Source organism: Etheostoma spectabile, unplaced genomic scaffold (genome assembly GCF_008692095.1).
Source record: "Etheostoma spectabile isolate EspeVRDwgs_2016 unplaced genomic scaffold, UIUC_Espe_1.0 scaffold00004712, whole genome shotgun sequence".
In the NCBI taxonomy this organism is placed as follows: domain Eukaryota; kingdom Metazoa; phylum Chordata; class Actinopteri; order Perciformes; family Percidae; genus Etheostoma; species Etheostoma spectabile.
The window spans coordinates 28077-53263 of NW_022603183.1; the positions used below are offsets into that span (position 1 = coordinate 28077).

Genomic DNA, 25187 nt, shown 5'->3' on the forward strand with positions numbered 1-25187 from the left:
CGCCCCAAGGAAGAAGAAGAAGAAGAAGAAGAAGAAACATTTAATAAGGAGGCAAGAAAGCGCGTGCTGTTAATCAATTATTTGGGCGTGGAAGGTCAAAGACTTTTCTACATTCGAATTATGATTTCCTGACGGTACTGTGGCTTAAACAAATGCTATCCAATGGTACGATACCTCACAAGCTAGTGAAAATGTTGAAGGCCTACCATGTCCCAGGGCAATTCCAGAAGCTTATGCAGTGCTACTTCAACAGGTTCAAAATGCAGGTTCAAAATGCAGGTTTACCTGCGGAGACTTCACCAATAACTGGCAGAGGCTGGAGGTGGGAATTGTCAATGGCTTAACAATCTCATTGATTCTCTTTTCCACAGTGATGAACCTCCTTGTCAAACAAGCAGAGAAGTTTCGACGAGGCGCAGTACTAGCAAGTGGCATGTAAGTCAGTAATTAAGTAAGTAAAGTTTATTTGTATTGCACTTTTCACAGATAAAAAATGTAATTGTATACTATTCAATTACATTTGACTTCACAGTCAAATGTAATAGAATACAACAAATTAAAATACATGCACATTTAAATACAAATAGAACACATAACAAACAACCATGAAAACCCCTCAACTAACTAAAAGCCTGCTTGAATAGCAGGCTTCAATTGCTTTTTAAAAGATTCAACAGAATTCACACAACGTAGAAAGAGAGGCAAAACATTCCACAGCATAGGAGCCACTGCTTGGAAAGACCCTCTGGTTTTAAAATGAGTGCAGAGAACCACTAAAAGCCTCTGTAGGGAGGCACTTGACCGTGAAGGGCTCCATAAGTAAGGACCAGGATTTTAAATTGAATTCTATACTAGACTGGTAACCAATGAAGTGAAGCTAAAACGTGTGACGTGTGCTCTTTTGTTAATGTGAGTTAAAAGTTCTGAACAGCCTGGAGACAGTATAGCTCCTTCTTACTCAAACAGGTAAACAGACTCTTACAGTAATCTAAACGAGAGGTAGTGAAAGCATGAATGATCATCTTCAACTCAACCTTTGACACTAGTGCACCTAATTTGGAAATATTCCTCAGTTGGAAGAAACAGTTTCTAACTGATTGTTTAGAGTTGTGCTCCAAGGACCAGGCTGAATCAAACACAACACCTGAGCTTCTGAGGCTTGGCTGGACAGACAAGCCTGAGTCACCAATATGCTGCTTTATCTGAGGGATTCTACTTTCAGAGGCAATAACTAGTGTTTATGTTTTATCTGAGTTCAGAAGCAAAAACGTTGTTACATAACCACTGTGTGATACTAGTCAAGCAGTTGATTAAAGAAGACAGTTTATAGAACTCAGTTTCCTTAAATGAGCAGCACAGTTGAATATCATCCGCATACAGATGATAAGATTCAAAAACTGATCAACTCAAAAAACTACTTATGGACTCAAATCTGGATTTTCTTTGCCTGTCGGAATCATGGCTGACAGACTCATCACCTGATGCATCATAACTAGTAGCAGGGAATAATATCTTTAGAAAAGATTGAAATACTGGCAGAGGAGGTGGACTACTGATGTATATATGTTAAGGACTGTATAAACTGCAACGCCTAACTGTGTAGATATTTAATGTATGGCAGTTAGAATGATTTTATCCACCAGCATGTCATTCACTGTTATTTGTATATAAAGACCCCCGTCATCAAATAGTGTGTTTTATGAAAACCTGAAAAACATTGTCAAAGACTTTGACAGAAACAAAGAGTTGATTTTGGTTGGAGACTCAAACATTAACTGGACTGAGAAGTCTAAAACAAAAAAACTTAAAGACATAACCAGTCAATTTGACCTCACACAATTGATACAAGGTCCCACCAGAATCACCCCATCATCTCATATGTAGTAATAAACCGGAAAGAACAACTAAAACATTCAAATTTTCTGACTGGGCTATTGGATCATAATCTGACACTGATATCACGGAAAAACAAAACAAAGGTTTATTACCAGCAAGAAAGTAAAAAAGGTGTTAAACATTATACAAAAGAGATTCATCATTGAATTTTAAAGCCAGTCAGAATCAACTAACTTGGAGTGAGATCCTGTCCACAGAGGACTTAGAGCTTGGATCTAGGAGCTTAATGACTAAGGTTAAAAGTGAGTTCAGTAAAAGTGTTGCTCATTCCAGAAAAAAAACTAACTCTGCCGTGGCTTAATGAACAAGTATGGAATCTAATGAAACGGAGGGATTATGCACTGAAAACTGCAATTAAGTCAGGTTAGCCCATCATGAGAGAACTTTTCAACAGCTACGTAATAAAGTTGTTAATGAATTGAGAAAGGCAAAAGCAAAGTTTTTTATTGGTATTATAAATGAGTCAAAAGGGAACAGTAGGCAAACTTGGGAAAACATCAACACAGCTTTAAAGAAGAACATCAAAAAAAGAGATAAAGTGTTTGAATTACAAGTACAGGGAACCTTAACTAAAGATAAAGACCAACTTTCTTCTATGTTTTATAGTTATTTTATATATTCTGTTCAAGATTTTGCACAAGGCTTTGGACCAAGAGGGAAGGTTAACACCATTGAATGATAATCTTCCACTATTTAGCATCTCCAAAGTGCCAGAATCTCACATAACTAAAATGTTAGGCCAGTTTAAGAACTCTAAGGCTAAAGATGTCTTTGATTGTGCATTCCTGAAGAAGTATAAAAATATACACTGTGTTCCAATTGCTCATCTGGTAAATCTATTGAACAAAGTTTTTTTTCCTAATGCCTGGAAATCAGCAGTAATAACACCTATCTTTAAAGCTGGAGATGCACCTATTATAACCAACTATAGACTTATTAGTATCCTCCCTGTTGTCGCTAAAGTAATGGAACGGATAGTCTGTGACCAGTTGCTATAAATCAAGGCCATTTTCCACTGCACACTTTTCAGTTTGGATTCAAGAAAAATCATGCCACAGAAACAGCTACTTGTTACTTTATTGAACAAATCAAATCCAGCCTTGATAATGGAGGGGTTGTTGGGGCTGTTTCCTTGATTTTAAGAAGGTGTTTGATACAGTGAATCATAATGCTTTGTTATCCAAACTGTCAAAGATTAATTTCTCTCCCATTACTCTGACATGGATGGAGTCTTATTTAGACTCTAGAAAGCAGATTAATGATAGCTGCTCCTCATTTGCTGACAGCCCTTTTGGAGTCACTCAGGGATCTATTTTAGGACCAATTTTATTTAGTCCATATATTAATGATCCGCCAGTGATTTGCCCAGAAGTCCTGATCCAATTGTACACGGACGATACAGTTATTTATACCCATGCAAAAACTAGAGAACAAGCTGCAGCAAAACTTACTGAAGCACTAAACAAAGTGTCAGACTGGTCCACTCTCAGTTGTCTCACTCTTAATGTAAGTAAAACAGTGGGCATGTATTTCTCTATTAAGAGGAATATTACACAACATCAGCCTAATATCTGTATTATGGGAAAATAATAGCCAATTTTAGACATATAAGACACCAGATACCAATAACCGCAGCTAAACTGTTGTTGCATTCCAGGATCTTCTCACATTTATCTTACTGTTCTACAAGCTGGTCCCAGGCAGGTGGGACTGCACTAAACCCCTAAGTACCCTTTACAAACAAGCTGTGAAAGTTCTTGACAAAAAAACAAGAAACTACCATCACTGCACCATCATAAAAAAACACAACCTATTAACCTTTGACAGTTATCTCTGTTTTGCAGACATATGCCTGATGTATAAATTGACCCATGATCTTGCACCACCACCACGCAAGCAATGTGTTGTGCAGAGATAAATATAAGGGTCTCCAGGGCTTCCATAAGAGGTGACTGCTACACTCAATTTAGGAAGGCTAAATTTGATCAACAAGCTTTTTCATTTACTATAGTAGAAAAGTGGAACTTAATTCCATTCCACATTAGAAATTGTGTGTTAGTTTTAAAATGTCCTTAAAGACTTGGCTGAAGGCAAATCAACTATGTGATCATTGATATTTTTATAACATGGAGTGTATATTTTGTGTACTGGTTAATACGGTATGTAATGTTTGTTATAGGTTGTTGTTGTTTATGTTTTTGTTTTTTATAGTATTGTCTGTAGTGTCTATATTGTGTGTATTGCCCTTTTGATAGTATTGTTTGTAGTGTTTGACACAGCATTTTGGTGGGATCAACAAAAACATGACACAGTCTGCACGTACTGGCTTCCATGGAAACACTTGTGTGATTTTTCCAGTTGATTGGGAAAGCCTCTCTGCTCCTTGTCTTTGACTGAAATCAGAACAGTGTCTCCTTGTGATCAATCACGCTCTCTCTCTTGCTTTACAGCCATCACAGCATCACCCTCATTGATTGGCGGGAATCTTTGACACCGCACCCTGGTTGGAAGGGTCTTCTTGTGGGAACGTCAACTTATCTGGAGTGTAATCATTCCACTTTAGATCTGGAAAAAGAAGGAAAAAAGTCAACATGTTGCAACAGATTATAATTTATCTGATTGGTGTTTGTAACCCTTCTGGTCAAAAACGTGTTTTGCTCATTGTTCCTTCACTCGGATGTTTGATTTTTACTGTGCAGGATTATGTATATGCAGAGTTTGACACTATAAAATGATTTTAATGATTTTAAAATTCATTTGCTGACGAAAGAAAGTTTTTCTGTGCTCAACTCATGACGTGTGTGAACAGGTCTTCTCGGGAAGCCTGCCCAATACAAAAAGAACAAAAAATTTGATGTAGAAACTCAAACTTCCAGTACACATTCACCAAGAATGGGCTTTATAGTGAAGCAGTTGTACTTTTGTAACAAACAATATTTATAGATGCTTGATTTTTCAATTAAGAAAGAAGATAAATGTTTTTTTTAAATATTACTTTTGGGCATTTTAGGCCATTTTATAGGACAACGGAAGACATGAACGGGGAGAGAGAGAGAGGGGAAATGACATGCAGCAAAGAGCTGCAAGTCGGAATTTAATTGGAGTAAACTTCTATAAATGGGCTTGCGTTCTAGCAGGTGAGCCACCCAAGCACAAAATTTAAGAAAGTTTAACTAGTTAATTGAAGTTTTTATAAAAAACCATATCAGAAATAATTACTATTGAAAGCAGAGTAATTTTATTTATTTATTTTATTCTTACAACACATCTGGAGGGGCTCTAATTCTCCAAATTCTGTCTTGAAGCTTGAAGATTTTGAGCACATTTGGGGTGTAGTTTAGTTTAAAAATACTGAACAATACGCCTCACCTTGAAGTTTGAGTTTCCAACAACAGGAGTTGCAGTGGTGTTTTGCTTGGAAGTTCCTTATGGCATCATCCCCCAGGTTGGCAGGTCCAAATATCATATCATAGGATCTGCAAAAGTCACACAGTGGTCATATAGTGGAAAATGACTACAAAAAAAACAGCTGATAAGAAACTGTAGGGTTGCAAGCAACAATTACGTTTTGTTAGATAATCTGATGATTATTTTCTTAAACGTTTGGTCTACAGAATTAAAAGTCAGAAAATAGGGAAAAATGCCTGTCACAATTTCTTCAGTTCATCACATGTTACAAAAAAGAAGAAGAAAGCATCTACACAAGTGAGAAGCTGGAATTAGAAAATGTATGATTTATTATCAATTAATCGATTAATTGTTTCAGCTTTACAATATTGAGCCACAAAAAGCTAAAAAAATGATTGCAAAAGTGCATGACCTGTAAGAGAATGTAAGAGAGCTAACATACCCCTTCTCACTGCTTTTAATAACTGATGGATCTGTCAGAGTTTCCCCAACCCCTACAGAGAGAGACACACACACAAACTTCATCACCATATTAACTCCGCTAAGTGCACAGGTAGTCAATGAAGAAATGACATTAATGTCAACACATTTATCACAGCATTATTTGTGCAGGAAACAGAGGAACTACAACTCCCATATGCATGACTGAACAACAACCTTGACTGCATTTTAACGGATCCGGTTTGACGAAGTGTGTTGAGTGTTTTTACCCTGCAGGTCGAGCACCAGCAGCTCTCCGCGGGTGTACTCGTAGGTCCAGTGGCTGAAGGCCAGCATGGTTTCCTCCAGGAGGTTGGTGGGGACGATCTCATCTCCGTTGTTGTTGTTGAACTTCCTAAACTCCCCAGTAATGCACTCTTCTATAGCAAACCACTGTCCGGCAGAGTGACAGTAGAGCAGAAACACCTCCAGAAACCTGAACACACGAAGGACTCAGGTTGCAGGGTGATGGCCCACAGAAAAGGGAACTGCCTATGATCCTAGAAGGCTAGAAGTGGCTAGAAGTGGCAATAGGTGTAAACCGAGCCCTGGGTATCTTGCTGTGCTTTTGAGGAAATGAAAGCTCAGATGGGCCAATCAGGAATCTTTGAGGTAATGTTACCTCCCGTTCTCTGCTTTGACCACCCAGAGAATTTGGCCCACCCATGAAAGACATCATAGTTTTCAAACAAGCAAAGTGAAAGTTGGTCAAGGCCATAAAGGAAATATGAATTATTAAAAACAAAAGATATCGGCATAGGTTTACAAATGTCTTGACCCTTTAAAAGGAATAGATTGCCTTCTTGCTGATTAAATGGAAAGGTCATTCCACTCCCAAGTCTATGTTACAGCTGGATGTAGCCTTATAACGAACAGTTAGATGTTCATCAAGTTAGGTGCAGGAAAAGTTGTACAACCTACTTTATATAACTAAGCAAATGCCGATCTGGCCTTGCCAAACCACAATGAGCTAAGAAAAATGTGTGACTTGGGAGTGCATAGCATCTTTAATCACACAAAAACATATCAAGATATGAAATTAAAAGCTCTTTTAAAATGTGTGGGAAATGGGATTTCTGTGTCTGTGTTCTGCCATCCCTCCTGCACGCATGCTTACCTCGGAGAATAAGGAATCGTCTTTGGCCTGATTTGGTTGAAGGCAAATGTCAGCTTCTGAGCAGCTCGTTGTTGTTGAATTTCCTGGGTGACACAGAGAAACAGCACTTAAAATTACAGCCTTTTACCTTATTGCCACAAATAGAGACTCTGAAGCATTCTTGTGGTTCAGAAGTTTTTGACATTGTCAGAGTTTTCTATGTTTTATGGCAATAACTTTTTCATAAAAACGAGACAGACCCTTATTGCTTTAAACGCATAGCAAACTAACGATAAGCTTATACGTTTTTCATCCCAGACAGGTACTGTCTGTTTGGTAAAGCTGAACAGTGCCAGGAATATGCAGAAAATGTTTACAGTTAGTAGGGTCTACAGTTTGTCTGTGCTCCCTACCCTGAGACAAAGGTGCAGCACGGTGTCCTCCTTGTAGATGCTTTGCCAGGTTTGGACCACCTCAGGAAGGAAGGATTTGACTATATACAGATGTCCTGGTTTCAGGATGTCGTACTCTGACCAAGTGCACAGCACCTTGAGGGCCCGTCTGAGTCCTCCGCCCATCTCCTCCTTGCTAAGAAACTCAATTGTGGCACAGAGGCCCCGCTGGGCCCAGGAAGACATGCTGTTGTTGATAGTGTTGGGGGAGCTCTCCTCCAGTCGGTACACAGTCACCGGCTCCCCTGAGGGAACACATTGCAGCAGGTGAGTCACACACAAATGTGGTTACGTAACCCAGACAATAAGTACATTAAGAAAAGAAGTAATAAATAGTTATAGATCATAATTTTCATGGGGAAGTTAATAGGAATTAAGTTGTGATTGTTAAAAACATGATAAAGGGATACTTTTACTGTCTTAAGTTACGATTAGGTACTTTTATTTTTAAACTTCACAATGCATGCTAGCTGTATCCGTTGCTGGAAAACAGGCAAGGGAAAAGAAAGATGGTCTTTATCTTTGCAAGCGCCTTATGTAGTGTTTTCTAGAGGGGCGGAATCTTGAAAAGTGATGAATAAGTTAATGAAGACACTTATTTTTTTTTGGAAACATTTAATAAAAAGACTGTAAACGTTTGAATGGTGCTGATGAAGACGGGTTTGATTTCTGTCACTGAATCCTGTCATTGAATTTGAATCCACTGAAAGAGCCAGATGCCCTATCCGCTTTGTGGTAGGATTGTACCAGTCACTCCGCTGGTCATCAATCTTCGGATAGCCACACACTGACTTTTGACTTGACTAACTTGACTTAACACTTTGAGCAAGGATTGGAAAAGGAACTTTCATTTTAATCCAAGGTGACACAAAAAGTCAACCTAAAGGACAATTTCTTTGTCCTTTAGGTGTAAATGTATTTGTACCTGGTTCAAATTACACATATGGTTACTAAAGTCTAAATAACTTTAACCCTGGCGTGTGTCTGCTCATTGCACTTGAACTCCCTTCCTCAAGAACCTAGGAGTTTACCCAGGAGTGGGTTACAGTTAGCTAATTAACTAATAGTTAGCTAACCATTTGTTATTCATTCATTTAACAGTAACCACTGATTTGTTTACCAGTAACTTATCACTAGTGCTTGAATCACAGTCAATCAGTAACTAATTTTAACTAACCCTTTTTTTACTTATTCATTCCTCATTTACGTTCCTCAATAACAACCTACATGTTTGTGTACCTTATTGTAAAGTGTTACCCACACCCCCAGCAACAGCTTGGATGTGACTGTAAAGCAAAGAGCAGCCGATGTGGGAGGGCAAGAACAATGCAGAAAGCACATCTTTCATCTGCCTCAAAACTGTCTCAATCTTCAACTGCCTGCTGTCTTTTCTCAAAACTGTCTGCAGTCTTTTTACTACTTTTACTGACTGACCTGTCATGCCTGGAAATGCATCGTGATTCAGACTTACCCCTAGGAGGCACAGGGGTGAAGGGGATACTCTGGGAAAGCCTCATCAAGTTGTTGCGCTCTACAGCTGCAGGAGGAAAAGTATGTACACACACATAAATACACAAACAGGTCAGCACAACTGCAGGAGAAGACCAAACAGAGATGTAAGTACTTGTAGGATTAGTCATTGCTCTTAGCCTCTGTGAAACATTGATTATTTTCACCCACAGACAGCACTCTGAATTAAATGCAGTCTACAATCAACAATTTTGGAAATAATAACATAACATGAAACACAATAACACAACTAATTCTCCATGTCTCACCTGAGTAGTGGTAGTTTTCCATGGGCTTGAAAGGTGAGCCAATAGCTATGGAGAAAAATAAGAGTTAGAGTTAAATGTTCATCTTTTTACAGAATGAGTTGATGTAATTTATTGAACATGACAGTTGGAATTAGTAGACAATCATTTTGACACAATCATTTAACAAAAACACCGTGAGCTCTTCCATCATCCACCAGTAGAAGTCTCTGTACAATTTCACAATAACAGCTCAAGCTTGATGCAACAGTTTTACTTCCAGCAAGTCACTTCTGTTGCCAGGTAAAGATTGTACAAAATAAATTTCCATTTCCAGTTTTTAACGTCTTGGCTATTTACAGTTTTTCCAGTTATCTCTGCAAATTCAATTTCAACCAGCGCCGTCTTATTATCATAAGTTTATTGGTCTTTCTGTCAAGAAACTACTAGACTATTTTCATTTTCATGTTTGGGTTACTCACAGTCCTTTCTGGCTCCCAGATGGGTGTGTCGTGGTGTGTAGAGAGAAATTGCAGCTGTAACCACAGAATAAGAAAAGCATAGTGAAGCTTTCATCCAGAAACATGAGTAAGCATACATCAGGTCCAATCCTTCTTATGATTATCCATAAAAACAGTTCCAAAATTACTTTGGGCTGCCTATTTAAACTGAAAGATCATCTAATGTAATATCTGGAACCTTAAGGTTTTTTAAATATTTTAGATTAGTTTTAGATGATAATCCCCATCTAGCCCAAATTTTCTTTGACTTCTATCAAACCTCCCTTGTCAGAAAAAAACCTTTTGTTTATGTTTTTTGTAAAGGTTTTACAAATAGGATAGGATGGTATTACACAAAATTATATTGGATACCAAGAAAGGGAAAAGGTCACTTTGATAACACCTGTGTGACTTACTATTTAGTGTGTCTTCCCCAAGAGCTCGTCTGGCAGAGATCAAGAGACAACAGAAATACATAAGTTTAACAAAACAGAGGGAACAGTGTGTGTGTCTGTATACATCTTGTTGGCCAGTGTTGGACACTTACAGGTTGCTGGCTTGGGCTGATTTGACCTGAACTCTCCCCTGGTGGAGAAACAAAAAGTTGTTAACACACAGACAGACACCAGCATTAATTGAGTTAACATCTATTGCTACTTTGTACACATTAAAGTACATTGTTACATTTCTTACCAGAACTGCAGCCCTGGGGTCATCGTGGATAAGAACATCTTCAGCTGACACTCTGCTCCTGTCCTTCTTTGTCAGAGCTACAGAAACACAATAAACAATCACCAACCATAATGTGTTAGGAGAGACACTGAACATTTAAGAAACAGATGCTGCTGTTGGTTTTTGGGCTGCGATGAACTGAAATGATCGCATATATTTAAAAATATCTTTCTCTGCACATATTTTCTTAGCATTATTTGTGTTATTTTTCTGAGCTTACAGAAGTCAGGATGGAGGAAAACCCTGTTTCTGTCTTTCTCTGTGAAGCCAGTGTAGGAGTTGACTTCTCTGAGGTGACCGGGACCTTCAGGCTGAGCCTATGACAGAAAGATAGATGGACAAACACAAAGAGAGATCATCAACACACTGTGTCACTGCAGGCAGACACCAGGCAGAAGTTAGTTTGATAATCACCAACCACACCTTAGCAAGTAAAGTCTGCATCAAGTTGAAGTTTGGTTAATGTTTGTATTACCACCTCTGCTTATCTGTTTCCTGGGGGAAACCATGTGGTTCATTTAGATGTAACACAATATGGCTGTAAGTGACAAATGATGATGAATGCTTAACGGGAGTTGGCACAAGTTACCAATGAGGGACACGTTTTTACATGAACATCAGAAAATCTACATGTTGGACCTCTAAAACAAGTGTGTTGACTGATCATCAATAAGCTACAAAGGGTTTACATAAAGGCAAATATGACAGGAACACACTTTGAAATGCACCTAAAAACATTGGGCTCTTAATATTATTGACATGGATAAAGAAAAAAAGGTCCACTCCATCAGCTCTTCTGAAAAAAAATGTATATGTGCATGTGTTACCAAACAAACAAATTATGACTCATTTATGACTCATACATTTATGCATAAATACACACACCTGCGATCTGGTCTGTGTGACTGGGCTTTGCTGTTTGCTGGAGGGCTCTTTGGGTGTGGAGTGATGGAGGTCCAAACTGTCTTTATGTCCTGAAACCAAGAAAATACTGTCAGCCTCCATAAGGCCCACTGAAACTGCCCTGCCAGTCTGTAACATTAGCAAAATACATAAAACATGTTTCTTTTTCAAATGAGCAAAGTGGCGGTTGGGCAAGGCCAGCCCCCCCTCTACTCCTCAAAAGCCACAGACTCAGAAATGGCACATACAAATGAAACCTCATTGTGGGACTGGCTCTAGTGGCTGTAATTCAGCACCAAGGCTGAATTTTGGGAAAGAGACTTCAGATACAGTAATAGGGGACCACCGAGGCCTAAATAAAAGCATCCAAAGAGCACCATGTCATGGGACCTTTAATTAATCGCAGTTAGTGCTGAAAACCTTAACCAATCAACCAACCATTTATATACCAGTCACATTACATGTGAAAACCTCCAAACCACCCAGTAACAGAGAATAAACAAGTCAGACAAGATGTCCGGACAGAACAGAGAAAAGAAAAGAACAGGCACCAGCTAAAGGTCTACTGGGATCCTGATCTGAAGATGGACAGGCCCGAGCACCCGGCAGACACAGTCCTCAACTTAAGTTAAGACAGAAACTCAAACCTCTAATTGTGTTTGGCTCTTGTGCCGTATTCTTCTTGTCAAGTGAGACTTCTGACTGACGTTGACCCTCATACCAGGAGACTGGAGGGGCAGTTGGAGCCGACATATTCCATTCTCTCCTCCTTCCTCTTTGGGGTCTCCTGGGTGCCACAGAAGGGGCATGTGCACAATCTGGCAGGCCACTATTTCCGTGAGTGTCACCCAGTGAGGATTCAGCTTCAGTAGACAGGGGGCCTTCAGTGTTGGTACTTTGTCTACTTAGAGAGCCTGATCTGCCCTCGTCATCGCAGAACGCCTCGTTCACGTACCCCCAGCCCACCTCCCTCCTCTCCGCCCCCTCTGTGTTCTCAGACTTTGCAGTGAAATCAGGCAAGCAGGCAGGCCGAGCAGAGCGCGGAGTCTTAGAGACAATGATAACAGTAGGATACACGCACTCAAAGTTTTCACCCACCTCATCACTACCAGATTTACCCTCAGTCTCGTACTTACCCACAAACGCCCCAAACTCTACAGTGGTGCTGTCTGGCTGGACGGGCTGCTGGTTAAGACAAGCTAGGGCGTGTTGTGGGGGGATGGAGCCACTGGGCTGGGAATTGGTGCAGCAGATGTTGAACTGAGCCCCGGCGGAGGGTACATTGGGCAAGCTAGATGGGGAGTTGGAAAGGCACGGCTCTTGTGGACAGGTCAGCTTACTCTGGGTGAGAGAGCGGCCTCGGAGACGCAGCTCTGGGGGGGTAATGGCCACAGCGCTTTGGACAAAGGAACTGGAGCCGACACTACTTGAGAAGCCAGCTTCTGCAGGAATGTGCCTTAGCCCAAATAAACCCCTCCTTTCTCGACTCAATGCTGGGTTCAGGTTGGGGTCCAATCCCAGTCCTGATCCAGGGATGTGCCTGATTCTCCGGCTACTCTCTGTCCCAGCCCCTCCCCCTGCACCAATCCCAAAAAGAGAATCTGCAATGTTGGCTCCTGCCAGGGAAAAAGAGGAGCCAAAGTAGGCCCGCACACTGTGTTTGCCTATCACTGATGATACGGAGTGGGGGCTAGTGTCTGTTGCCACAGGACCAGTGCTGGGGACCACATTCTTAGAGAGACTGAGCTCCCTGGTAATCTGATTGTGGACCTTGCTCGCCTCCGACGCCGTCTGAGCTGTGAGGGTCTTCAGGGTGTCCACAGTTAGAGCTGAGAGATCATGCAGATGGCCGATCTGGGAGTCCAATGTGTGCAAAGAGCGTTTTATAAAGTTGACCTTGTTGCCAACCTCCCTCAGATGCATGAGCATGGTCTCAACTCTGGAAATGACAAACAGTAACTTCAGTTCTCTATCTTATTGAGACTATCTCTCCACAGAGATTTATTCAAAATGCTCTGGGGACTGACCCATAGGGGGAAGTTGACATAGATATCACTTTGGCGCCTAGGCCTCGGGCGGTGATAGGATGTATTTGTATATGATATGATATTATATTTTTTATTATATTTATTTAGGTGTCATGTCACTAAGTGGCTCATCCCACAAAGAATTACATGACCAATACAAAGCTTCCGGTCTAATGTCCACACACAACATACTTAGCCCAAAATAAAAAATAAAGAACCCATATTACAGCAGCCACAACACAATAGTGTAACGTGTGTCCCGGGGAGTGTGAGGGAGCTTTATCGGCTCTGTCTCTTTTGTCTCCTCGTGGGGTTTCTTTCAGTGCCCCTGTACATATGGAATATGTAACTCTGTAAAGAGATAATCTCGATACAATAGAGAACATTCGGTTACAAGGTAACCTTGGTTCTCTGAGTAGAGATTACTCCAGGGCAAGGCCGCCTGCATAGCGTTACAATCAATGTTAATCAGTGAACCCATGCATACCTGGGCCTTTTGTGCCCAAGCATAAGCCATGAAGTAGCGTGTCTTAAAGTAATATCCACATCAACTGCCACACTGCCACTGGGTAAGTCCCCCACACATATGGAATATGTAACTCTGTGGAGAGATAGTCTCTTCACTCAGAGAACCAAGGTTACCTTGTACCCGAACGTTACCAACAGCTCAGCTTGTGTTACCTGCTTTTGATAAACTTAATTGGTAAAATTAAAATAATTAATTTCATTTTCATTTCATTTCTTTTAATAAATGACCAATAGTATATTCCATGACCGGATTTTGAAAATGTCAGATTTCAATAACCTATGTTACAAACACGCCTGGCTGTTAAATAGAATGGGAGATGACAATCTGATTGTTTTATTGCATGTTACACCCAAAACACACCTATGAATTATTATTAATAATAATAATAATAATGATAATAATAAGACACTGAGTACAAGTCTTTTGAACCATGCGTACCCTTTTTTCTGCTGATAAAGAGCAAAAGTGGATTTGGACAGGCGCACCTGGGCCATTAGCTTCGCGCCGTGCGCTTAGATTGTTAAAATAGGGCCCTGACTGTAAACATACTTTTTGTTTAGCTACAAGAAAACTTCACAGGGCACTTTTAAGAAGAACAATAACAGTTTCACCTTTCTGAGGTAATACGTATGCGCTCCTCAATTTGCGAGTGAAACAGATCATTCTTTTCATGAAAGTACGTCGCCACACACTGCTCCTCAAAGTCATGAAGCTTTTTTTGTTCTTTCTCTGTGAGAAACAGCTCTGAAATAAAGGAAGAAGACTGTTAGTGCAGGTTTATAATAATCAACATGCAGTTTCTGCAAAAGAATGCCAGTAGTGTTGTCATACTTGGTCCGTAGGTTTTCTCCTTCTTCCTCTTTCTACACATACAGAAGAGGGAGTAGATATGGAAGAGGAGGATGAAGGGGGGAGGGAGGACAGGCTTCTCATGGTAGGCCATAATAAAGTGGTAGCGCTGGTACTTCCACACCAGATTAGAAATGGACTTCACTTGCATATACACATTGCTGGAAAACAGAGTACAGAAATTACACAAAGGATATTGATGACATTGTGGACAATGCCAGCAATATAAATAAAGATAAAGATTTAAGACATAACCCAAAGCTAATGAGTACACATATTAGTATGGATTTAGCGCTGATTGGACTTTATCACATGTTGTGCACTTACTTGAAAAATGCGATGAGGAGGTTGACCATTAGTATATACTGTACAAAGAGGTAGACAGCTTGTAGCAGAGGAGTCAGCCAGACTCCTTCCGAACACAGGTCATCTACACTGTTTTGAGTGCTATTGGCACACACTGGGTAGAAGAAAAGCCTTTTAGAATATGCAAACACCTGCAAGTATGCATGCACATACAAATCCCCCAAATATGCTATACAATAAGATATACCAGTCCCTCAAGGATTTCTTGATGTTGCAATCGTGCCAGTTCGCGCAAAGTCAACCAATCACCGTGACTTTGGCGCAACTTGCAATTTTGACCAATCACCACAACTTTTTCGCAAATTTGACCACACGTATTTTATTTTCTTGTTTAACAAGACGTGCGTGATTCAAACATCTCACATTTACCAACAAAAACGTACAGCGGAAGACATTTCAGACCATCCTGCCAACCTGTATACATTTTAACAGCAATGTACACTGTAATTTTTTTAACTGTTATGTCGGTGAAGCGGCTGCTGTTTTAATCCAGTCGGCTCTCTGCAGCGAGCGGGGCAGTGGACTTTCCCCCACGACACAAACACACACGGTGGATGCGGGAAAAACTGGAGATGAGATGAACAGGATGACCTAAATTGAGGACAGCTTCGTCCGTTAGTGTAAGTTGTAATGGGAAAATTACATGTAACCAATGATTTTCATATTAATTATTCATAATAATATCTTCAATGCCTCTCAGAGTATTTGGTTCCTGTATCTGTCCTCAGTGTGATCTCTTTGTAGGAGACAACTGGATATGTTATGACTTTGCATTTTCCCACCAAGGATAGATGACGTGGAGCCTGACAGAAACAGTTGCCTAGAACGGTGTTTATCATTGCAGGTCCCAGGTCGAGACCAGAGCCTATCCAAGAGACAAGATGTCCTTTTTTAGCTAAGATAGAATGACCGGTCAAGACACTTGGACACACGAGGGACAGATTCAGAAATACGCAAGAGCTCCAACTGTCTGCCTGAGGTCCACTGATTGTTATGTTTGAGATTAAACTGGTTTCCAAACAAGGGTTGGTTTTCCTCTGGGGGCACTGCATATAAAGAAGTGGATTACTGATTGTATTTACCAGAATGTGTAATGTCACCTTGTTACTCTGTTGCATTGTGAACTGCCATTCTCGTCATTTTGTTTGATTGTTCTCTCGAGAAAATAATTAAACTCTTTCACCGAATATCCAAACTTTTAATCCAGTTTCAGCCTGTCTTTATTTTTGTTTCAACAAGGTCTCTTCTTCATTCACAAATTCCTCCCTCGCTGAACAGAAACTTCCACAACAAAGTGCAATGATAAGTTAAAGTCCAATAAGTTTATCAACTAACAATGTAAAGATCAACAAGCCACTGACAGACATGTTCACATTTGATTCATTCAATAAATTATTATATTTTTAATAAATCAACCAGCCATTTTCATATACCAACATTTGCAGCATCCTGAGCCTTTTTGGTAAGGTCCTAGGAAAACTCAGCCTAAAGTAGTTTTAGTCCCACTTTTAGTTTCCTTTTTAAAGAACTTTACAAAAACCTTTTTCTGTCCCGCGGAACTTCATTGCAAAAAACATAAAAACATTGCAACTTTTATTGCAATTTCTTTACAAAAGATCCTGCAACATCAGTTATTTTGGGCTGCAATAATCTCAAAAAAAGTCAGCAAAATCCTAGAAGGACTGATTCACGCACTCATCACATCCAGGTCTGTTCATTTGCAGAATCTTTAACTTTCTGTTCCCCTGTGGGTCCAAATCTGACTCTACCACACGTGGGATTTAACTAAGCCAACAGAGGACAGTCCTACAATGAAACTGCATTGAAATATTAACTGTTTTAATATAAAATTATTTTTTAAAACTTTTTCTTTAATGTATCATTATGATGTTTTAACTATGTTAATAGCTGTTGGCAGTCTGCCAGTCAGGTCGTTAGGCACACCAGGTAGTTGTTGGCAGATCTCCTGAGTGGCCTTTGGTATATAAGTGTGTTAGCAGCTGTTGGCAGAATCATCCATTTACATTAACTGTTATATTAGCTTGATATATTAGCACCTTTTACTTTAAATCCAACAGCTACAATTAGCTTCTTACACTTGATGTGTTGAAAAAGGCACTGCAACTAGGATTTGTTCAGAGAAATAGTCTGAATGTTTGTTAAAAAAAACTTGAGCATTCAATTTTCTTCACCACTTCCAGGTTACACTAAGGGTGGTTATCATGTGATAACTTTCAACTGTATGTGTGAAACCTTGGGATGCCAACTCAGCTTACGGAGCACAGCCAGGTGTTTTGTTCCACCAAAGCATCAAATGCGCAAGACTCAAGTGATAATCATTTAATTGTTTCCTGCTATCCAGACCAATTTTAACTGAGTCAAGGCAGTCAACGCTGTGATGAAGCAAAAAGCCGTGCCCTCTCTAGAGACACCTGCGTTGGATTCTTTGGCGTGTAAACCATGTTTGTGTAAAAGATGCCGAGGGCATTGATTTCGCCACCGTGGGGTTTAATTTCCAGTGCTTGTTTGGAGTGACCATCAGCTCTCATGCCATGGTGAGAAGCTTTAAAAAAAATGCTTTTACCCTTGTAAACTCCCTACCGTCCTCATCCTCCTTACCATCGATTTCATAGGCATACACTTCCCCGTACATCATAAAGTACGGCTGGAAGACCACATCTTTGGCCAGCGTCCAGCTGGGCTCCTCGTGTGGGTACAGAATGGCTTTCCTGGGCACGCCATAGCTCAGCAGAACAATAGCCATTATTACCACAATATAAAACATGTTGGCCACCTGCAAGAAATGTCACACATACTGAATGAAAAGTATGACTATCACTGCTTGAAATAATATTGGATGTATAGTACATCCAAAGAGTTTCTTTAGTGCACAGACCCTACTCTTTGGATAAAAACTAACCACTATTTAATAACTTTTAAAAAATAAAGGAAAAATAGAAAGAAGGCAATGTTCTTTTATGATTTGGTCTGGTGCTGACTGTTTCAAAACAATTATCAATTACTTGGTAAAAAATCCTTTTCTGCATTGAAATACCCACCCAGGGCAGACACAGTAATGTTGAAGGGTTTATGACCACTTAACAGCTATGCAGGTGTAATAATGGAAACTTGATTATGTTCTAATTAAATCTATGTCAATCAATATAGGAAAATATGCTTATTTTCTTTCTGGCTGAGAATGAGAAGATTGATACCACTCTGGCACTCCAACATCTCTACATAAGATGTAAAGCTACGGCTAGCAGCTGCCTTGCTTAGCACACTAATCATACTTCAGGAAGTCAATGTCACAACCAAAAATAGACTTATATGTAACTCCCTAACCAAAATGTAAATATTGCACAATATTTGTGTGCAGATTTAACAAACCAGTTGTGAATTGTTACTTTCTAAAATAAGAGGTTCTGGTAAACTAATTATTTTTAGCTTTGGACAGACCCAGGAAACTTTATCCCCTTTTAGCATTTCCTCTTGATTCCAGATTTTATGCTTAGCTAAGCTAGCTTCATATTTGACGCAAGCATGTAGGTATATTTTAAAAATTGTCACACTTCTTCTCCTTTATTAAAATTAAATCAACCCATTTTTCACATTACCATAATTTCCTCCAATATTATGTTAAAAGTAAACAATCAATTTAAAGGTTATATAACTATAACATGGAGGACAGTTAATGGACAAAACATTGGCAAAACTAATAAAAACTGATGGGGCTGCTCAAGATAATACAGCAGGTTACAATATCTGGTTATGGCATGTATATGATTAATGCTGTTTAAAAATTAATGGTCAAATAGATTAATAAAAAAAAAAAACTTTTATGTTAATATGAGAAATTTGCAAATGCACAAAAACATAGCCACAACTTTCTCAGTGTGTTCAGATTATGACTTAAAAAGATACAAAACAATTTAAGCCTATCATTTAAAGCTGCCACTGCCTTATGTGCCATAAAAATGATCCCTATTGAAACATTTTAACTGCTTAGTGTATGGCTCATTACAATTTCACTTACATCAGCAAAGTAGTGTTTGTGTAATTAATAGGGTTGGGACAGTTAATGCGTTATTATCGCGTCAACTAATTAATTAATTAACGCCAACAATTATTTGATCGCGTGTTTACGCAGTTTTTATCATTTCTTTATTATTGTAAAAGTTTGTTGCTCACAGGCTTTGTAAATACTGCAAAGTTGAATTTTCTTATCACCGGAGTACTTCCAGTCTGAAATATCACCTTGACAGTTGATAGCAGCAAATCATTCAACGAAACACACAGTGGCGCGAGGCTTCGGCAGGCTACATTAGAAGCAGTGTGTGGGTAAGTTTAAATAAACAAAGGCAAGAGAAGCTAACAAATGCCATAGCGACGTGGATAGCTACAGACTGCAGATCCAGTTGGGTTGTGGAGGACATCGGTCTGAGAATCGCAACAGCGACGGCAGGTATGAGATTCCCTCAACACGCACCATCACAAGAATACACGAGTTGTATGAAAAGGAGAGGACTGCAAAAGCGACCACGCTACAACATGTACGCGCTGCTGCTCTTACTGGGGACTACTGGACTCACTGGGGACTACTGGACTCACTGGGTAACCAGAATTATCTCGGAGTTACAGTGCATTATACTGATGAAAAGTGGACGCTGCATTCACTCTGCTCTGAGTGGAATGAAAACAGAGAAGAGATATTATGCTGAGACATGCGCGGGACACTTTATTGAAGTTGCACAGCAGTGGAATGTGTCAAATAAAGTCACCGCAGTTGGCACAGATAGTAAGAATAGATACGAAATAGAATCGCTGCTGCGAGCCTTCTGCCTTATGATCATGTCCCCTGCTTTGCGCACGGTCTCCAGCGTTCTGTCACAGTGTCTCTGCTTAACAGCGCGTTGGACAGTGTCCCTCAGTGTCTCTGCTTAACAGCGCGTTTGACAGTGTCCTGCGAAGTGCAGAAATGTTGTGGGGCTCTAAACCCAGTCCAACAAGTGCTGCAGAGTTAGAGCAACAACAGAACAACGTGGACATAAGAAGGAGTCGCTTATGCAAGACGTTCCGTTCCAACCAGATGGAATTCAACTCTGGACATGATAAATACATTGTTTAAGTTGACATGTACACTAAATATTTTATTTAACTGCTACTTTATAAACAAAATGCTGGTAAGTTTTTGCAGAACAAATGTTACGGCACTTTTGTTCATATGGCAGAACATTTAAAAAAGAATTGCACTATATACACTACTTTTGAATTCATTATTTCATTTTGCAATAAATCGCGATTAATCGGGGAAATGATGCAATTAATTGCGATTAAAAATTGTTATCGCTGCCCAGCTCTAGTAAATAATAAAATATTATTTCTGTTGCATTGTATCTCTGAGAAAGATACAAACTTTTACACTGTGTACAAAACATTCATATCTGCATGTGGTGGTGTAACTGTTCACTTTCACAATAACTCACCATTTTAGCAATCATCATGACATATGGTCCAGCTTGCTGGTTGACAGCCAGGATATCCAGGAGGCGCACATACCAGAAGATGATATTAAGACAATACACCGTCCTCCCGGGGACAAAGGCCTCACCTCCAACCAATCTCAGGCCAAAGCCGATAAAGAAGGTCACAATGGCCAGAAAGTCAGACACATTGAAATAGTCACTGAACCACACTTTTATCTTCTGGCTTATTTTGCCTGCTTCAGACATAAACATCTGGAAAATAAATTGAAATAATGCTGTGGAGATTAGTTTGTTGTATTTGGTGAAGTTTAAAGGACTACAAAATACTAGTATATTTATTACCTTGATTATTTAAACACGTTATGGCGCCTTGCACATACCTCTCGAATTTTTTCAATGGCAGAGGTGAATATGTAGAGGATGACCACCCACTCTTGAGGAGAAGGCCATTCAGGCATTTTCACCAGGACCACATACGAGTATGTCATCAAGAAGCCCAGGTAGAAGAGCTGACCATAAGAAATACACAAGACCTATAAACAACTCCAAAAACATAAAATACATTTCAAAATATAAAGGATACATTCTTTTTTTGTTTTGTATGTGTTATACATGTGGGAAATGTAGACAAACTGTCTATAAGATATGCTGAATGTAGATGATGACTGGCCTGGGTTGACAAAGAGCCTCTAAATTCAGAAAGTTCCCAGAGGGGCTTCCTCTCTCTGAAATATTTGAGACAAGGTCAGATGAGGCCCTCTAATGGGGTTAAACCTCATCATGGCACTTTGAGTTAGGAGTAAATAGTCTGCCATTTTGACAGAGGCCTCTGAGCTCAGCTGGCGGTTAGCTGTGTGAAAGAAGAGGAAATTCATCTTCTCCATCTCACAGTTCCCAACAAAGTCTGCATTCAGAAGGGAGGGGATAAGCAGTTCAGGGGATATATATATTATAAACAAAATTGAAAAATTAAAAAATACATGCAGAAATTCATTCTTTTACTCATAGATTTATCCTCCCTCCACAAAGCCAACCAGAAGCAGTGGTGGTGCAATGTAATAGAAATGGTCCATCATTTGCCTCATTAATAAATGTAAATGTGCTGTATTTATATAGCGCTTTTCCAGTCTTAACAACTGTTCAAAGTGCTTTTACATCTACAGGAAACATTCACCATTCACACACATTCGATGCGCAGCACCGGGGGAAACTCGGGGTTCAGTGTCTTGCCCAAGGACACTTCGACAATGACTGCAGGGGCGGGGATCGAACCACCAACCCTTCCGATTGGCAGGCAACTGCTCTACCACTGAGCCACAGCCCAGATTGCAGACTAAGTTGTGGCTTTCATTTTGTAGAAAAAAGGGCCAAAATGGTGTTCCAACAAGCCAGGAATTACTTTGCTTAGCCACTCTAAGAAATAGATTAACTGACTTCTGAAAATTGGCCTCTATTAGATTCTCCTGGAACCATTACCTTATCGTGGTGGAGAGGTTTGTGTGTCCCTATGAACCTGTGTTGTTTGGAGCTTTGTTCTCCTGGGAAGGTCTCCCATGGCAAAGTGGTCTCAGGTGAGGGGCCAGACAAAGAATGGTTCACAAAACCCTATGACCAAACAAGAAAGAGATGGCGTGACCCTGTCTGGAGGAAGCCCGGGGCCCCCATCTGGAGCCAGGCCCAGATAGAGGGCTCGTCAGCGAGCGCCTGGTGGCTGGGTTTGCCACAGAGCCTGGCCTGGCACAGCCTTAAAAAGCTACATGGCACCTCTCTCTCCATCCCATGGGCCCACCACCTTTGGGAGAAACCGCTGGGTTGGGTGCGCTGCCACAAGGGTGGCAGTGAATGTCACTTCTCTGTGGGGGAAGGAGCCAGAATTTGTGTGGGAGGTGGAGCGCTACCAGTTGGATCTGGTGGGGCTTACTTCTATGCACAGTCTTGGTTCTGGAACCATACTCCAGGATAGGGTTGGACTCTTTTCTCCAGAGTTGTCCAGGGTGTGAGGCGCCGGGCAGGTTTGGGGATTCTCACAAGCCTCCTGCTAAGCGCCGCTATGTTGGAGTATACCCTGATGGTCGAGAGGGTCGCATCCCTACACTTGCGGGTGGTGGTGGGGGAAAACTGTTTGTGCATTACACCAAATAATAGTTTGGAATATTCAGCCTTCTTGGAGATGTTGAATGGAGTCATGTATGGGGCTCCAGTGGTGGATTCCATTGTTCTGCTGGGGGACTTCAACGCACACGTGGGCAATGATGGAGATACATGGAGAGGCGTGATTGGGAGGAACGGCCTCCCTGATCTAAACCAGAGTGGTTGGCTGTTGTTGGACTTCTGTGCTAGTCATGGATTGTCTATAACAAACACCATGTTCAAACTTAGGGATGCTCATAAGTGTATTTGGTACCAGAGCACCATAGGCCGAGAGTCAGTGATCAATTTTTTAACTATTTCATCTGATCTGAGGCCGTATGTTTTGGACACTCGGGTGAAGAGAGGGGCGGAGCTGTCAACTGATCACCATCTAGTGGTGAATTAGGTCAGGGGGGAAGACTCTGGACAGACCTGGTAAGCCCAAACTGGTTGTGCGGGTAAATTGGGAACGTCTGGAGGAGGCCCCTGTCCGACAGACTTTTAACTCACACCACTGCCGATACTTTTCTTGCATCCCTGTGGAGGCCGGGGGCTTGAATGGACTGAGTGGACAATGTCCAAAGTTTTCCATTGCTGAAGCTGCGGTGGGGAGCTGTGGTGTTAGTGTCTTAGCTGCCTCAAGGAGCGGTAACCCACAAACCCCCAGGTGGACACCGATGGTCAGGGAATCCGTCCAACTGAAGATATGTTATCCCGGAAGGCTCCAGAGGCAGTTGCATAGTACCAAGGGCTCGAAGGGCTGCAGCCTCTGCCATGAAAGAGGCAAGCAGCAGCTATGGGAGAAGTATGGAGAAGACATGGAGACGGACTTTGCGTCGGCACCAACGTGCTTCTGGAAAAACGTTCGTTACCTCAGGAGGGGGAAGCGGGGCACCATCCAGTCTGTGTGCAGTGAGGATGGGATGCTGTTGACCTCAACTGAGGCAGTTATAGGGTGGTTGAAGGTGCACTTTGAGGAACTCCTAAATCTAGCTAATCCACCCTCTATGGTAGAGGCCGAGCTGGAGGATGATGGGGGATTGTCGTCAATTTCCCTGGTGGAAGTCACTGAGATAGTTAAACAAATCCACAGTGGCAAAACCCCAGGGATTGATGAGATCCGTCCAGAAATGCTGAAAGCTCTGTGACGGTGCCTAAAGAGTGGCAGACCAGGGTCGTGGTTCCCCTCTTAAAAAAGGGGGACCAGAGGGTGTGTGTCAATTATAGGGGTATCACACTTCTCAGCCTCCCTGGTAAAGTCTACTCCAAGGTACTGGAAAGGAGGGTTCATGACTCTCGCAAGGATGCTGGAGGGAGCCTGGGAGTAGGCCCATCCTATCTACATGTGTTTTGTGGTTCTGGAGAAGGCGTATGACCGGGTCCCCCGGGAGACACTGTGGGAAGGGCTGCGGGAGTATGGGGTGAGGGCGTCCTCTCTCAGGGTCATCCAATCTCTGTATGACCAAGCGAGAGCTGTGTCCGGTTTCTTGGCAGTAAGTCAGACTTGTTTCAGGTGAGCGTTGGTCTTTCCGCCAGGGCTGCGCTTTGTCCCCAATCCTGTTTGTAATATTTATGGACAGGATATCAAGGCGTTGTTGGGGTAGGGAGCAGTTTGGTGGGCTGGGGATCCCATCGCTGCTTTTTGCGGATGATGTGGTCCTGATGGCATCTTCTTCAGGTAGGGAATGATTCCTTACCCCAAGTAAAGGAGTTTAAATACCTTGGGGTCTTGTTCGCGAGTGATGGGACAATAGAGCTGGAGATTATTTGGAGAATCGGCAAATCGGGGTCTTAACTAAATGCATGTTGTGGATTGTACAATGCTGTTTGATGGGTCTTTCTTGCAGGCGGTGCTTAGGTCACATCTGTCCATCCATTCTATGCTAAAATACTGTACATAAGGCTGTGTTTCCATACTCAGTGTTTTCAACACTTTCTGTTTGGTTGCCAGATAAGAGGTTATACCATGCCCCTTTCCTATTTGTGGTATTCAGGGTATTCACCAGAGCCAAGGTATGCAGGGTTTTTGTGTGGTGAAGAGGGACCTTAAGTATCAAGCAAAGCTCTTAGTTTCTTGTTGATCTTTATTCTGAACATCACCAATGACCACATCTCTAACAGTCCCTTGGATTAAACTGTGTTAGGTACTAAAGAGCAAATAAGAAAGTAACTAAACTATGCAATAAAGTTCCCATTTCCATGTTCCTATTTGCATTTCCACCTCAATCTGTCTGTTTAAGATACTCCTTGGTAGCAACATCCTTTCCTGTTACTTAGAATACTACCCAGAAACAACCATTAAAAAAAAATGTTTGGATGGATGTGTATGTGTGTCCATACCGTGTTTGACCAGAACTTTGACATGGGAGCATGGTAGAAAGCATAAATTTTCTTGGTTAAGGGAAGCTTCCTGGCAGGAATATGTGTCTCCATGTCATTCTTTGCCTCCACATGGTCGTGGGATCTGGCCTCCTGGAACACCTTCTGTAGAGAGTTACAAGGCCCAAATTAGACAACAGAAGTGCAATGTGGGGAGAAGAGAGAGAAAGCAAAGGAGATAATGTGAAATGAGTGAAAGA

At 41.1% G+C, this 25187-nt stretch overlaps 1 protein-coding gene across 1 annotated transcript; it reads right to left on the bottom strand.

The window, feature by feature from the left end:
• Positions 1 to 2314: 2314 nt before the first annotated feature.
• Positions 2315 to 25080, bottom strand: LOC116677260 (transient receptor potential cation channel subfamily M member 7-like; the record flags this gene model as incomplete). Its single annotated transcript, XM_032507855.1, is given in 24 exon segments — positions 2315 to 4278; positions 4311 to 4393; positions 4396 to 4461; positions 5266 to 5372; positions 5747 to 5798; positions 6015 to 6220; positions 6902 to 6984; positions 7294 to 7577; positions 8804 to 8869; positions 9111 to 9155; positions 9569 to 9622; positions 10003 to 10031; positions 10134 to 10171; positions 10280 to 10356; positions 10539 to 10635; positions 11204 to 11292; positions 12358 to 13160; positions 14389 to 14521; positions 14609 to 14787; positions 14954 to 15086; positions 17612 to 17786; positions 20479 to 20730; positions 20859 to 20987; positions 24949 to 25080. Coding segments are annotated over 23 exon segments (3273 nt in total), but the record flags the coding sequence as incomplete, so codon positions are not given.
• Between the last annotated feature and the right edge of the window lie 107 nt (positions 25081 to 25187).